At 49.8% G+C, this 14,281-nt stretch overlaps 4 protein-coding genes and 1 non-coding gene across 5 annotated transcripts; 1 reads left to right on the plus strand and 4 right to left on the minus strand.

The window, feature by feature from the left end:
* Nucleotides 1-2,385: 2,385 nt before the first annotated feature.
* N0V96_010978 (uncharacterized protein) lies at nucleotides 2,386-3,541 on the plus strand (the record flags this gene model as incomplete). Its single annotated transcript, XM_053195726.2, has 4 exons — nucleotides 2,386-2,440; nucleotides 2,495-2,603; nucleotides 2,661-2,945; nucleotides 3,040-3,541. The coding sequence occupies 4 exons, from the start codon at nucleotides 2,386-2,388 to the stop codon at nucleotides 3,539-3,541; spliced, it is 951 nt and encodes a 316-aa protein (XP_053046761.2).
* Nucleotides 3,542-4,091: 550 nt separating this feature from the next.
* On the minus strand, nucleotides 4,092-4,958 carry N0V96_010979 (uncharacterized protein; the record flags this gene model as incomplete). The annotated part of the gene is made up of 1 exon (XM_053195725.1): nucleotides 4,092-4,958. One exon carries the CDS (start codon nucleotides 4,956-4,958, stop codon nucleotides 4,092-4,094), a length of 867 nt encoding a protein of 288 aa, XP_053046760.1.
* A 3,006-nt stretch (nucleotides 4,959-7,964) lies between these two features.
* On the minus strand, nucleotides 7,965-9,011 carry N0V96_010980 (uncharacterized protein; the record flags this gene model as incomplete). Its single annotated transcript, XM_053195724.1, has 1 exon — nucleotides 7,965-9,011. One exon carries the CDS (start codon nucleotides 9,009-9,011, stop codon nucleotides 7,965-7,967), a length of 1,047 nt encoding a protein of 348 aa, XP_053046759.1.
* A 1,515-nt stretch (nucleotides 9,012-10,526) lies between these two features.
* N0V96_010981 (uncharacterized protein) lies at nucleotides 10,527-12,737 on the minus strand (the record flags this gene model as incomplete). Its single annotated transcript, XM_053195723.2, has 5 exons — nucleotides 10,527-10,589; nucleotides 10,643-12,072; nucleotides 12,282-12,383; nucleotides 12,435-12,463; nucleotides 12,529-12,737. The coding sequence occupies 5 exons, from the start codon at nucleotides 12,735-12,737 to the stop codon at nucleotides 10,527-10,529; spliced, it is 1,833 nt and encodes a 610-aa protein (XP_053046758.2).
* Nucleotides 12,738-13,419: 682 nt separating this feature from the next.
* Nucleotides 13,420-13,518, minus strand: N0V96_010982. The gene has a single exon. It is a non-coding gene; the product is annotated as a tRNA-Leu (tRNA).
* Nucleotides 13,519-14,281: the final 763 nt, after the last annotated feature.

Below are 14,281 nucleotides of genomic sequence, written 5' to 3' on the forward strand. Positions count from 1 at the left end.
TTATATGCACATGCATGTCGCGTCTTCATCGCCGTTAGGACGAGACATCGAAGGTCACATGCAAATGCGAGTTTCAGCGAGAAAGGGACCCGATTTGTGAAGATTCGCTCGTCAAGAAGCCAAAACTACTCTCAATCTTGGAAGTTCTGAAGCTGTCAAGTCAATTTTCAACAATGCGCTATTGAAAACGTGTTAAATGGTAGCCGAGTGTATGTCTCTTTGCATGTCTCGACCGCCCAAAGCTCAAGTAATAGTATATGCTAATCGGCAATGTAGTTGGTATCTCGATTCCGGTACGGGTCTTGTGTCTAACAAGTTTTGTCGATAACACTGTCGCCTTGTTAGTTCGATCGAACCGCATATGCTCGCAATTTGCTTTGTTTATAACTCACCATTGCCGAGTTTGACACTTCCCAGTGACAGGATTAGGATACTGTCCTGACTTCGGATCACATGAGACAGTCTTGCCGCCAGTACAAGTAGCGCCCAAAAAGTTCCCCCATTGCGCAAAAGTAGCAGAGTAATCGCCACCCATCGCGTTCCAGCCGCGCCAGATATTGAAGGCACCAGTGAATGTCTGAAGACCACTGGCGCACGCGCCTTGACCTCCGCTCACGGGTGAATTTGGTTGCCAGCTCGCGCAGTCAGGTCCCATGATTGCAACGAGACCAAGGCTTGCTACGTTGTACGCCTCGTCTGCATTCGAAGCGCATACAGAGACCTGACAGTGTATTTGGTTGCATCCTGAAGCTATGGCAACTTGGCCGTACAACAGGCAGAAGAAGAGAACGGCGAGCCTGGCTACTGTCAGTCCAGTGGTGACATGGATCCATGGATTGAATGACTTACTGTTGGAGAACCATCGTGAGTGAAAACAATTGACTGTTACACTTGAAGTCGTTTCTAAAAGGGAGATGCTAGAGCTTCAGGGTCTTGAAGATATTTTCTAGCGGTTGGTTGGAAACTTTTCGAGAACGATGTTGTTTGTCTTCAAGTAGAACTCTTGCAGCCAGTCAACGAGGCAATAGGAATCAGGAGAAGCCTTCAAGTTGGCAAGCTGAGACTCCTCCTTATTGACACATCAGATATCGGAAAGCCTGAAATAACGACTGCGTATTCGCAGTGCTAAAAGTTCCTTACAGACGCGCTGTGTGATTTGCGAAGGAGCATAGCACCGGGGTCGTTGGGGCCAGCGATGCCGACATTCCGTACTATAATGAGAGCAAAGGGCAGAAAATTTGCTGTTTGCCCATAATCTTTGTTATGTTGACCACTTACGGGCCCACGTGCTTGAAAATCCTCCTGCGATCATTTGCGGCAATGACTCAGTTCACAAAACGTGCTGCGCGCCTGCTAGGCAATATGAATAACTCTGATAGATTAAAAGCTTGTTTCGTCCCAAATCACAATTGAAAAAGATAATCACTGGCCTTCAAGTGATCAAAGTGTCACCATGGGAATCTCGAAGCCCTCCACAGGTTCGCCTGGCCCATTATTGTCCCCAGGCAACACCAATACCGTGCAAGCCAGCTTACACGTGGGAGGATTTTCTGCCTACAGTTATTGAAGCGCCTTGGTGCTTCACGACTCAGAGTTAGTCGAGCCTTTTTGCGGAACCACAAAGGGGTCAATCAACTCTTGTCATCAGCATGTCTATTACTATCCAGACTTGCCAGGAACCTGCATGAGGGACTCTTGGTTTCACAGCATCGCCACATTCACTACCACATCAACCAATACGATGCGCAACTTAGCCTTTCTTCTTCTGGCGTCCAACGCCCATGCCATTCCTACAACTCTTTGGATGCGTACTGATAGATGGGAGCAAACTACATGCTCCGACGCCAACATCACCGACGCAAAAGTTCTGGCTAATGTCCGGTGGGCATCAGCAGACACGAATACTTCGTGGAAAGAAGCTGTTGCTGCATGGCAAGCCTATAAACCAGGAACAACTTCAGCCCAGCTCAAGTTTCCGGCTTTTATCAGCGACTTTTACGGCGGACCGGAGGGATGGGATTGCCAAGATCCTGTCAACACACCATGCTCAACAACGGTCCAGTGTGCTGATACAAAGCATCCAGCAGGGTAAGTCTACTCTGCATCAATTCGGACTGGAAGTCTTCTTGAGATGTTCTGACCTGATAATGTACACAGATTTCTTCTCCTCAACTCCTTCTCCAAATTACACGATGTAAGACATACCCGGAACTTATATTTTCAAACGGTCGAGTCGGCTAACACGTCGATGGCAAGGTGTACCAAAAGTACCATGAGGCGCTTCAAGATGCGCAGCTGAGCATATCTGCCGCTATGGGAGATTTCACATCCACATTCGCACCTCAGCTGAAGGCAGATGATCAGTCAACTCTCATAAAAACTATAATGGATGTGATGGCATTTGGTATCGGCATGGCATCGGCTGGTCTGTGGAATATCGGTATGCCTATCTAAACACTTGTTGTGAACAGTGAGCTAATATGATTTTTCAAAGTCATCAAGGATGCCGCGATATTTGCTGGCAACAACTTCGGGTTCGCCAAAGACACATTTAACAGCGCTATATCCGCCTCATTTGCTCTAGGCAAAGACAACACAAAATCGTGAGTTTTACGTTGTGCCTACTTCATACAGTCAATCAACTAATTGTCGCGGGATAGTGCCAAAGACTCTGCGAGCGTGCAAAACGACTTGACCTCCGCGATGGGCGCTTTGTTCGACGTATGGAAGAAGACGCAAGAAGACTACTTGTCCGAGATCTTCTCCGGGTCAAACAGCACCACTATAGGCATGCTTGAGTCTTTTATCAGAGACGGCATGATGAACATGCTGCCGGTCGATATTAATCTCTCCGGTATGGTAAATGTGGTCGAGACCATCATGTTCGGACAGATGATTCCCATTGCGTGGCAAGTAGCGCCTGCTGCTTACACGCCTTTTGTGCTGTAAGTTTATATCTTTAACCAATGCGTCGCTTACCGCACCGCTGGTTTGCCAGAGATCGACCGAAGAACATGGCTAATAGACGTTGACCTATAGGAAAACAGGTGACGCGTGTTCGAGCACCATGCCCAATACTCTGAACCCATATATGACGCAAGAAACACATGATAAAGCTGGTGTATGCTGGAACGGCAACCAGTTCTATGTCCTGACCGTCGGGACCTACCGAGTCGACGTGCAAGACGATACGCCTGGTCTCCCCGACTCTGACCCGCCCTTCCAGCTGATGGCGGGTGCCACCCACGACGTGCTCGACGGCAAGAACTGGGGTGGTATTACCTTAGAGGATATCGTCATCAGCTCGTACGGCGGGTATCTGAACAACGGGAATCGCAATGGCTACACCGTCTCCCTGGATGACAGTGCCGGAGGCGTGGATCAGCTCATGTGGACGGGAGGCGTCCAGACACCCGGTTTCTTTTCCCTCCCTGTATGCACAAGTTTATGGAATACACTGATGAACATTGCTGGAAGTCAAGTTGGAAAGGACAACTACCCATGCGGGGTGGTAGTTGAAAAGACGTACCCAGCCACATAATTAAAGTTGCAGCCAGTTGTCGCTTACTATAAGGTACATTATCATAATACTGCTTTGTATGTAATTTCAGTGTCAGGTACACAACTGTAAATAAAAAGACTTGTTGCGAAACGTATGCCTTTATGCCCATGAACCGCGGAGTGGAATCAGTACATCTGTATTCAGTCTTTCTCACAGTTTCGGTCTACTTAGGAACTATTCACTGGTGGATGAATACAACAATAGAACTAGGGTCTGGCTGGTGTGTGATTACGTCTACTACATTGAAAAGACTCCAAGTCCTAGAAACTAGACTGTTAACATTCTTTATTCCTTTCGTAAGAACACATCGTGTTATGGCGTAAGTATATTATAGTGCGAAATTCGAGAGTACATTATCATAGTGTTTGCCACTCTTAAGTACATGTGACTATAATGAATAGCCAAAGTTCTGCCAAGTATTGTGTCCCAGGTTTTGTACATCTAGTGAAATGTCCACCAGCCGTCATCTCTCAGGGCAATTGACCTCCTCCAACAAGAAAACTCGCGACAGAACGTGAGCCATTCTCTCTTACAAGTAGCCAGCCATGCCACCGCAGATGTCAACAGACTCGTAGTTGAGGCCAAAGTTAACGGTCTCGGGGATGATGCGGTAGTAAAAGTTGGCAGTATGGTCAGTCTTGACAAAGCCAATGAGATCGTGAAGGCTGCAGCAGCTGGCGCGGGTGTTCCAGTAGGTAGCAAGACGCTGGGAAATCTCAATCTGATGGGCGCGAGTGAGCTTGGATTGGAGACGGGTGGTGTAGGCGATCTTGAAACCAGGGGCAGAGGCACGCTTCTCCATGCGCTTGGTGATAGTCTCCTGCTCCTCATCGAAGGGAAGGTAGATGTGACCCTCGCCGTCGCCAAAGTCGTAGACGTCCAGGTTCAGAGTAGTGTCGAGGAAGTTGAGACCGTGAACACTAGCGACGGACTGAGGGGTGCGCTCGTCAGAGTCGTAGCGAGCGAGGAGGTGAGGGGTAGCGTCGGTGATTGACTCGAAGGTAGAGCCATCAGCGGCAAGCTCCCGGGTGAGGAAGTCGACGAGGGACTCAGTGCTGCCATCGCGAGCGGAGATGGCGCCAGATCTCTGCAGGATCAAGAAGATACTTGCAACACCGGCGGCGATGGCGCTTGCAAGAGTGTCGCATTCACGTCCGTTGATACGTCTGCAAACGTACAGAGCAGTTAGGCCACCGGTGGTAGCATATACGGCGACCTCACTGCTAGTACCGATCTGCTCAATGACAGTTGAGAGAGTTGAGCACTCTGCACGGGCAGTCAGAGGAGAGATAGGACTCATGCCCACCTCACGAACTTCCAGAGCAGTGCCATCGCTGACCACAGGATGAGCGATGGTGCTGCCCAGAAGAGTTGCGAGAATTGGCAGAAAAAACATTCTGAAGTGGTGAGTATTGAAGATAGAGAGGTGACTTGAAAATTTTGACTTGGCAGAGTCTGTCTGGGTTGAGAGATTGCAACTCATGGAAAAGTTCATTGCTTTTATAACTTTCAGTTAATTCATAGCTATACCAAAGTTCGGTCTGCATAGTATCAGCTCACGAAATCATCCTCTAGACGATCCTCCTCAGGTCTCGAGGTATAAGTCCCACACTTCCAGGCAGTCACAGAACATATTCTGCATGCTTACTAGTTGCCGATAGTCTTGCAAGGGCCAGTCGAAGCTCCAAGTCAGGAGATGATCCATGTTTCCCCGCCGAAAAGTAATCGGATGCTGCCGTCTAACCGCTGACCACATAATGACCCGGTTTGTTGTTGGATCAGGTAGGCACACTTGACCGTTCTAGGAAGACTACCGATTTGCCGTACAATGCCATGCTGACAGGTATTTACAAGGATGGGAATTTCTTGGAGTAAAATCTGTGAAGTTCTTGGAAGGATGGAAGCTCTGCTTTCAGGCCCCGAGAGCTCCTAAGGTAATTGGCACCCGCACAAATTCGCCAGAACCATGATTTTCGCAAAAGGCTTCGAGATGATAACGAACTAGACCTAACATGATAAGGTATTCCTGGAACACTCACTGTAGAAAGTGGGTCGCATTGGTCACGCACAAATATTTCGTTGCGCTCCAACCGGCTCGTTGTGCGTGCCCAACAAGCTCATGCCATGTCAAAGAATATTTTTAAAGATTATCATTTGATGTTGAAGTCTACCGGGCTCTGAAGCGTGCTATTACATTCCGTCTCGGCGACAGCATCGTCCACCAAGACGAAAGCCATCTCAGCGATTGACTGTGCCCGGAACTGGCTTGACCCATTGATAAGCTTGAAGCTCTCGCAACCTTCGGCTCAGCCTTTCTTCAGGGATTCGTTCAGTTCCAAACTCGAGTCCTGCAATGACCACAAAAAGAGGACGAAACAAGTGAATAGTTGAGCAGCCCACAGAAACAATAAGCGTTGCTTGCCTACTAAGTCTAGACCTTCGCGGTTGCCTCGGAAGAACAAAATCATCGACTCTACAAACCCAAGAAAGACCCATCCGACTGGTGACAAATTAGCCTGAGTTGACAAGTTAGTGGCAAGCGTCGCGAGTGAACTGACTGATTTTTTTGAATCGCACGCCAGTTATGCAAGAGACGTAGAGTAGGTAGAGTGTGGTGATGAGGCTCGTAGAAAATAACCCTAGCATATTATGAGTTACCAATCATTGTTATGTGCATGCAAGTTGACTGCGTTCTGACAGGTTGGTACTCACAATCGTCAGCTTCAATTTGAGCGACCCACTCAAGATGACGCCAGGATAGGAGTATGTCTATCATCGTGTGCAGGTACCATGCGGATCTCTCTGCCGAAGGAACATGAAGTTTGCTGTCCTCAGGATGTTATCACTGCAGTTGACACCGAGAACCCCCCGGACACTAAGTATTAAAACATTTTAATGAGCTTCTTTCTATCGGTGTCTGCTGATCCTTCGGGCAAGTGCCCCGTTGCGGCGTGAACCTGCCCCGCATGCCGATTAGCCGGGTTTGAGATCAGGTCCTGTTTTCTCAATCTGACCGGAAGGATTCAAACCTGACAGGGACTTTCGACGCATTCCTTCCCGGTGGGCCAATACGAGACCCCCGATGATCTTGGCAGGGAGTTTGACTTCAATTATCTAACCTCAGAGACTGCCGAGCTCTTGCTTACTATCAACATGATGGAGCCAGACTCAGCTGCAGAGCCTCGAATCTCTTCCTGGGAACAACAACCTATTTGTTTTCTTAGATATTAGGTAATTGATACTCGAATCTTATGCCACTACTTAGGTTTCCGGATCGAGAGTGACTGTATTCGAGGTCGCGGACACCGCAAACTTAGCGGATAATATGTTAAACTACCTGAGGTCATTCGGATCACGGCTCGTGCCTTTCCATAATATGCTTACATCGACCCACTGCATCTGCAGATACCCCATCCGTTTTAGCCTCGTAAGGCCTAAGGACTGGATCCTCGGAGGGACTTTGGTGTTAAAGTCCCGATTGCTTATTTGAAGATTTCCGTATCTGGAAGGCAGTTGTCATGAATTTGGTTGCCTGACATCGGCGTGGGCCGAAGATTCGGAATTATGCATCAGTTCTCTCAACCAAAGTGCTACGCATCAACGTGCGCTTTTTGCGCTGGTGCCTGCAGATGCTTTCAGATGATGTGATGGGAGTACTCTGCCCAACTAAGCAAATAAGATGAATGCCATGGGAATGCTATAACACTAGCATTGCTATCGTACCTGATCTCAGTCGTCACACCCTGTCTAGACAAAGTACAAGCTCGGCTTCATGTGCATTGCCGATAAAGTTCAGGTATTCATTGGTTGAGATATGAGACGAGCCCAACTAGGCGCCTGAACATCAAGTTTGACGTTCGTAAAGGGAAGAGGCCGGCAAAACCGGCGACAGGTGCAATCATGTAGCCACTGGTGGGTGACACGGATAATAGTTCATAAGGTAAGTACTGTATGTAAGAGAGGAAATAATGACCTGTAAGTAAAAGCTGAAGGCTTACATGTAGCTTTGACTGTAATTAAGTATGGGTATGGTCCGCACGGTGTCACGTGTGGCCACGAACCCCTCGGCCGGTGATAACGTCTGCATCGGCATCGGATCGGAAGAAAGTATTTCAGCTAAGTCCACCTTCTGCGAGGGGGACTCTTAATGAAGAACACAAAGATGTCGCTCTGGGTAGGTACATCTATCACGGATTCCAGCGCCTAGACGACTGAAGCTTCGTAGTGTGATAATCACAAACACATCACCAATGGTGCGTAGATCAAGTATGATTAAGTGACAATGAAAACCATGCCCGTCGGCGTTTCAGAATTGAGATAGGTAGTGATAGTAGTCTATCTCAGGCAAAATAAACTTTTGGTATCATAAAGTATGCTACGCTATTAAAAAACGGATTTTTGTTTACAAGTACGAAGCGTCAACCCACCACTCCTTCTTGAATCCCTCGCCGAGAAGTTCGACATCCTGAACAGCCTTGGTAAGTGTGGAGCTGAAGTTGGCCCTGATACCTGCCGCACCGGGACCCGTGTTCTCGAACTCCTTGAAGTAGACATTGGCCGTGCTCTGCGTCTTGTCCCAGATAGACCAGCCAATGGGCGCGACGACATCGCTCATCTCGCTGTGCTGAAATACGACACGGGAGAAGGGCCTCCAGGGACGACCGAGAGTGACGGAGGCTGTTCCGCTGGTGCCAGTGATGTTGGCCTTGTTGAAGACGTAGAAGGAAGTGTTGTTGGCTGCGTCGCGGCCGTTGGCGGTGATGTAGCCTTTTCCGATGGTCTGGATGTCGCACTTCTCAAACCAGGCGGCGGCGCGCAGGCCAAAGATGAAGTCGACAGCGCCGTTGATGAGGGTCTTAGCGTAGATCTGTCTTCCCTCGTTGGCGTAGACGGTGTCCTGGTATCCGGTGATCTTGCAAGCGTAGAAGCCGAGGTTGGTCTTCTGTGCGCTAACAGCCAGAGCCATGCCATTCTTGTCGGCCTGGCCAAAGGTGTTGGCAATGTTGAGGTTATAGATCTTGATGTTGTCTCCCCAGAGGCGGAGGGTGGCGGTCTGGTCGTTACTAGTAAGGTTGGCCATGGTGCGGGAGAGGTTGTTCGTGAGAGTGGCCTGGTTATCGGCGTAGTCGCGGGAGTCGCAGGTGTATCCCTGGATGACGAGGTTGCCGAGGTAGTTGGGGATGCGGACCTGCTCGGTGTAGGTGCCGGGCATGATGAAGATGCTCTGCTCGTCGGTAACGTTCTTCAAGGCGGCGACGGCGCCGTTAAGCGTGGGGTAGCTGTTAGGTTGCTTGCCGGAAGCATCGACGACCAGCGACTTGGAAGAAGGGCGAGTTCTGGCGAACTTGCCATCGCAGTTCTTGCCGCCGAGGCCGACGTCGAGAGAAACCTCAGCTGGAGCTGCGACGACCGCTACGGCGAATGTAAGAAGTGGGAGAAACGCAACCATGATGAATGAGTGTATAGAAGAAGGTAAAGACCGAATATTTTGGGCAACGACACTACAACGTCAGAACATGGGGAAAGTCGCAGTGTATTTATTCACCATGTAGCTCTGGGAAACCCGGGACCGAAGCTTTGGGTCAAATTCCTCTTCCCTGGTCTGATAGTCTTCCCAGAAACCTCGTCCTTGCGGTCTAGTCGATTGTGTTCATCTGAAGGCCTTCGATAGGGTTACATCCAATTACAGCAGCGGGACTACGGCACTTGGTGCAGGGAAGGGCTTGCATGCGGAGTGCAGGACGGAGACTTCAGATCGAACATTCCTCCAATGGCGTCTCCCGTGTCACTGGGATGTTGCCAAGCACCCTTATTTAGTTTCCTTTCCTCCCGGGGCTCGCTGCGGCTCTTGGCTAACTGACCGTGAGGGGATCACGAGTCAAGCCTTAAGGAGGTGGCCAAGCTCCTAGATTATTTCTTTATTGGTGGACGTCTGCGGGTAAACACTCTAGTGTTGCGCCACGTTTTGGAGATTTACCGCCTCGCTTCGAGTCTTGAATGGTGAACACTGAACAGCAACAAACAAGATGCCAGTTTTGTTTTTTACCCCTCGTGTTGTTCACCGCGCAGTTATTGAGACTAAGCCCAAAATGCACTGCTCTGCAGCTCGGTTCAATGCTCGCAAACAGAAATCTCTCAGCAAGGTTTTGCCATTTAAGCGTTGGGCAGGTTTTCTCCGAGCTCAGTTTGCACTGCGGAAGACGTGTGGTGCGGCCGCCCGCCGCGAAGATTCTCGGAAATGCTCAGTCGAACCAGTTTGAAAAGTCTATTTGATTATCACTGTCAAGGAACATCAATGTTTTCTAATCCTTTCAGGGATAGCATCGCCATCACTAGTAAAACTGCCTTGGCGGACAGACCGGCAGCCGGTGGATACTATTTGAAACTCCCCTCAATTTGCACAAACAGATCGACATGGAGTTGACTCGATTATAGTACTCACGGCCTTTGAGTTTGCGTAGTATTTTAAGAGAGCAGCCCCTGAGAATAAACAACCTGGGCTGCTTTGTCGACCGCCGCTTAAGTGAAAAAATTGATTACCTAAACAGCAAAGACAAAGAATTGGCAATTTACAATCGCAAACTCTATGAGAGGCGGTTAATCGAGACCAACTGCAAGCGCTTAGCTCTTCCACGACAGGCATCCAATATACGCGGGCTTTGTACTTCTCGTATCGAGGCTCTGGTCAAGCCAACGATTCTATTCTGCAGCATGCAATTAAATCTCCTTTTGGTAATCCCTTCCCCGGCCCCGACGCGCCGGGGGCTATCGACAGTTCCTGTCCGGGGCCGCTGTGGCCCTATCTCCCCGTCCCCAAACCAAGCCACGTCACATTTAATATGTGTCGGTCATATGGGTGCCGTGACTGACCACTTTTTGGGACTACGGCCTGACAGGCGATCCGGACAACGGCTCAAATTCGTTTGTCCCGGCCCGTTGGACACTCGGCAACGGGAACACCACACTAATTGGAGACACCATTCTCCCAGGCCGCCTTCTCCTCGCCATTCTCCTCCGCGATCTTGATCTATTCACATCCCACGATACTCGCGACCCGATCTCACTCTCCGCGAAGCCGACATCGCTCAGGTTATCCAACTCCTCCAGAGCTCGCTCCACCCCCGGCGGCGGCTCCACCTTGAAAACGGCCTGAATGTCTCCGTGCGGGTTGAACCCACTGAAGCTCCAGTTCAGCAAAGACTGCGACCGTGCGCGACGGGGGTGAGCGAGGCGGCGACGTTCCAGAGCGCTAATGATGAGCAGCGCTGGCGCGTTCAGTGTTCGGATGACAGAGATGTTGAGATCATGGAACGATCGCGGGCTAAGAACAGACTTGAGTGGGAGGAGGATCGCGATGGCCATCAGATTGAACGGTGGGGGGTACGCGAAAATTGAGTCGCTCTTGACACCGGCAAAGGTGAGTACAGCTCGTCGAAATTGGATCTCGGCAGGCGCGTCGGCGATGAGCTTTGAGAAGGTATTACTCAACAGCGCGACCAGGATCGTGAGGAAGAGGATATTGCCAAGAAATGCAAATGCAATCATCAGAGCTGGCCCCAGAATGGGGTGGAACTCATCAGAGCGGTCAATTCCAGTGCCATCCAGGCCGAACCACGTCCAGATGAGCCACTTGCAGGTATCGTACCAGTTCAAGGCAGGTTGACCGCTTCCGTTGGTGGCCGTTTCGTTGCTACCTATCAGCCATTGCAGGGACAGGAAGAAGCCCATGAAGCACCATATTGAGATGAAGGTTAGGCGGGTGAAATCCTTCATCATGGCGTGCATGCCGATGAAAACAATGTTGTCTGGCATGATCGTAAAGGCCACACGGGTAAGTAGTACAGGAGCTGCCAAGCATAGAATGTGCACCCCGTAGCCGTCGGCGATGACGCCGCCATACGCCAAGACGTCATATACCCGAGCGAAGATGTAGCAGCTGAATATGAAGCTGAAGGTTATATCAAGAAAAGACCACAGAGTCTGGGAGTGGACTGCCCAACCATGCTCAATGATTGCCGCGAACTCGTTAAGAGTCCACCCGGCCGTGTAGACAGCAAACAGGCATTCCCATCCACTGATAGTGGGGTTACTCCGATATACCATTGTCAAGAGATACAGACCGACGAGAGTGATGAACTGGAACAGCTCAGTCACTTGCCTAATCCACGGTACGATGAGCCGTCTATCGTCCAGTAACGGTGCCCTATGCGGCTCGTAGAGCGAGACCGAGGCATACTCGTAGTGATCCGGGAGAATATCGACAAACGACAGGGGGGTATAAGTGACGACCCCTTGCCAAACCGCGTCGACGAGCCTTTGGCAGGCTGAAGAACTCAGAAAGAGTTTGCTTTCGGAAATGATGGCCAGCTCCAAAGTCGTGAGCTTTCTCTCATGGCCGTCTCGGCGCTGAATGGGCCACTGGGCTTGTCTGCATTCGCTCTCAACTTCCTCGGGAGCACCTTGGAATGGGTCGAATCCTTCGACGAGAATATGTGCCAGGATGAGTAAGCCTATCTGGTCTGGGTGGTCTTCGTGATATCGACGTAGTACTCGGCTTGCGACAAGTTCGCAGAGAGTCGCACGCGCAACATTAACAGTATGATGAGCGGTGCTGATGTGTTGTCTGAGAAACTGAATCCGATTGGCAAGGAGGCAGTACACTTTTACGGATCAGCTCTGCCGTCTTGGCCAGATCAAAGTTTACAGGCAATAAACATACCGACAGTTGGATCGTCAGGATCGTATAGGCGATCTACCAGAGGTCGGACAACCAATGAGTTCATCCTAGGCTCGCGGAGCTGATCTAGGGTGTAGGGGTCATCTGGGATTATTGTTAGTGAAAATCGGCAAATGAGACAACGGCTACTCATACCAATGCTTGCAAGTACAAGTCGCCTGATTCTGTGTTTTTTCTCCATCAGCTACGGGTATTCCGATATGAGGGCAGTAAAAACCCCCAAACCTACCGGTGTATCGTAAAATACACGGAGGGCGGCACCTCAGTGCTCACGCTCATGCTGGCGGTGGCGCTGACAGAGACATGATGCTCTGCCTCTAAATCCGGCTCGTCGTTGGCGTTCGCGGCACGCGTTGTCGAATCTCCATCACCCCATGGTGATAACGGTCGAGTCCAGTCAATCAAATCCGGGGTTCGGGGGCCCTCTCCTTCTTCCATCTGACGCTGGGGAAGTTGTAATGACGAGGGAACGTCTTGTTTGCAGTGCTCCGTCACACTAAGCTAAGGTCGTCTGGGACACCCTCTTCGTTATGTTTCCTGTTCGCCCAGCCACCCACAATCCTAGCCTATGCAGCTCCCCCGTGTTGGTCCCAAGCTGCGTGTTAAAGGTTAGTGGTCTGCATGTTGTCGACTTGTTTAGAAAAGGGAGTGAAAATGTCGCATGCAATTATGCGCTCGGGCTGCCTCCCAGTGAGGGGTTTATCTACACATGTCCCCTGACTCGATCTGTCTTAACACTAACGCAATCCGATCAGCAGCTTGCACTGCCGCGCTCGTGCCGCCTGACGTAAATGGTATGAACACCGCGGCATTTCTAGTTGACCGACAACTCTAAATTTCTTCACCGAGGTGAGGCGCTTTTAAGCTTAGATGACCCGGATGAGATAAGATCAGATGTCTCACCACGTGCTCACCTACAACAACACCCGTCTTTCCAGCAAGCCACACACGGGTAGATAGGTGATTCTTCAACATTACGCACGGACCTTTAAATGCGTGCGGTTGGCACACGATCATCAGGCACATACTGAGCTCCTAGTTCTCAACGGTCACGAGCTCTTGCCTTATAAAAACAACAAGGTGATCTACGATATCATCAAGCTATAGAGCAAAAGGTAAATGAAAGGGACGAGACTCGAACTCGCGCGGGTTGCCCCACCAGGAAACAGATGTTAAGCTGACCTTAACCTGGCGCCATAACCAACTCGGCCACCCTTCCGTGATTTCATGGCTGGAGAACATGTGATTGTTGAGATTTGGGGCACAATTTTCTGAATATGGAAAGTCAGGTGTCAGGGCAAGCCCTCAGATACGCTGATTTGACGATGATAGTGGAAACGGAGATGGGCTGCCGTAACCCTGTCCCTAGCCTGTAGTGCTGTGGATACTTACCTACTCAGTAAAACTACTGGTTGACCTCCAAAGGTACTCCGCAACAACATACGTCTGTCTAGTTAACCGCTGGAAGTATATGTCGATTCGGCTCACTACTCACTTGTTCTTTTGAGAAGCCTTGACTAGTACTATAGTTGGTGCTTTGCATTACTAAGATCTACTTGTCGGGTGTGGATCAGACGCCTTACCTTGAGCGTGAAGGATGCAAATCATGTAATGGCTACGGACGTTTAAGGCTATGCCTATCTTTCACCTATACGAACAGCCTCCAAAAGTGACTCGGACCGTTTTGTCAATGGCAGTTGATGGAGTACTAGAGTGACTTCATTTTTACAGCAGAGGCTCAGACAGCGTTGACTTTGTCACGGCTTGAGGCCATCATGCGCCAAATCAGACAGCACCAATAAGTAACCTCTTTCTGAAGTCACTGAACAATAGATTCGACAATGTTGCCTGTTTTAATAAAAGAAACACAAAGAATCATTGGAAGAGTGGCCGAAATAGACTGATTTGGACCATAAGCTGCAGTGATGCAAGTTCTGCATGTAAAATTACAGGTATTCGTGTACCAACAAAATACCCGGTGT

Source organism: Colletotrichum fioriniae (genome assembly GCF_027942845.1).
Source record: "Colletotrichum fioriniae strain IMI 355084 chromosome Unknown scaffold_16, whole genome shotgun sequence".
Taxonomy (NCBI): domain Eukaryota; kingdom Fungi; phylum Ascomycota; class Sordariomycetes; order Glomerellales; family Glomerellaceae; genus Colletotrichum; species Colletotrichum fioriniae.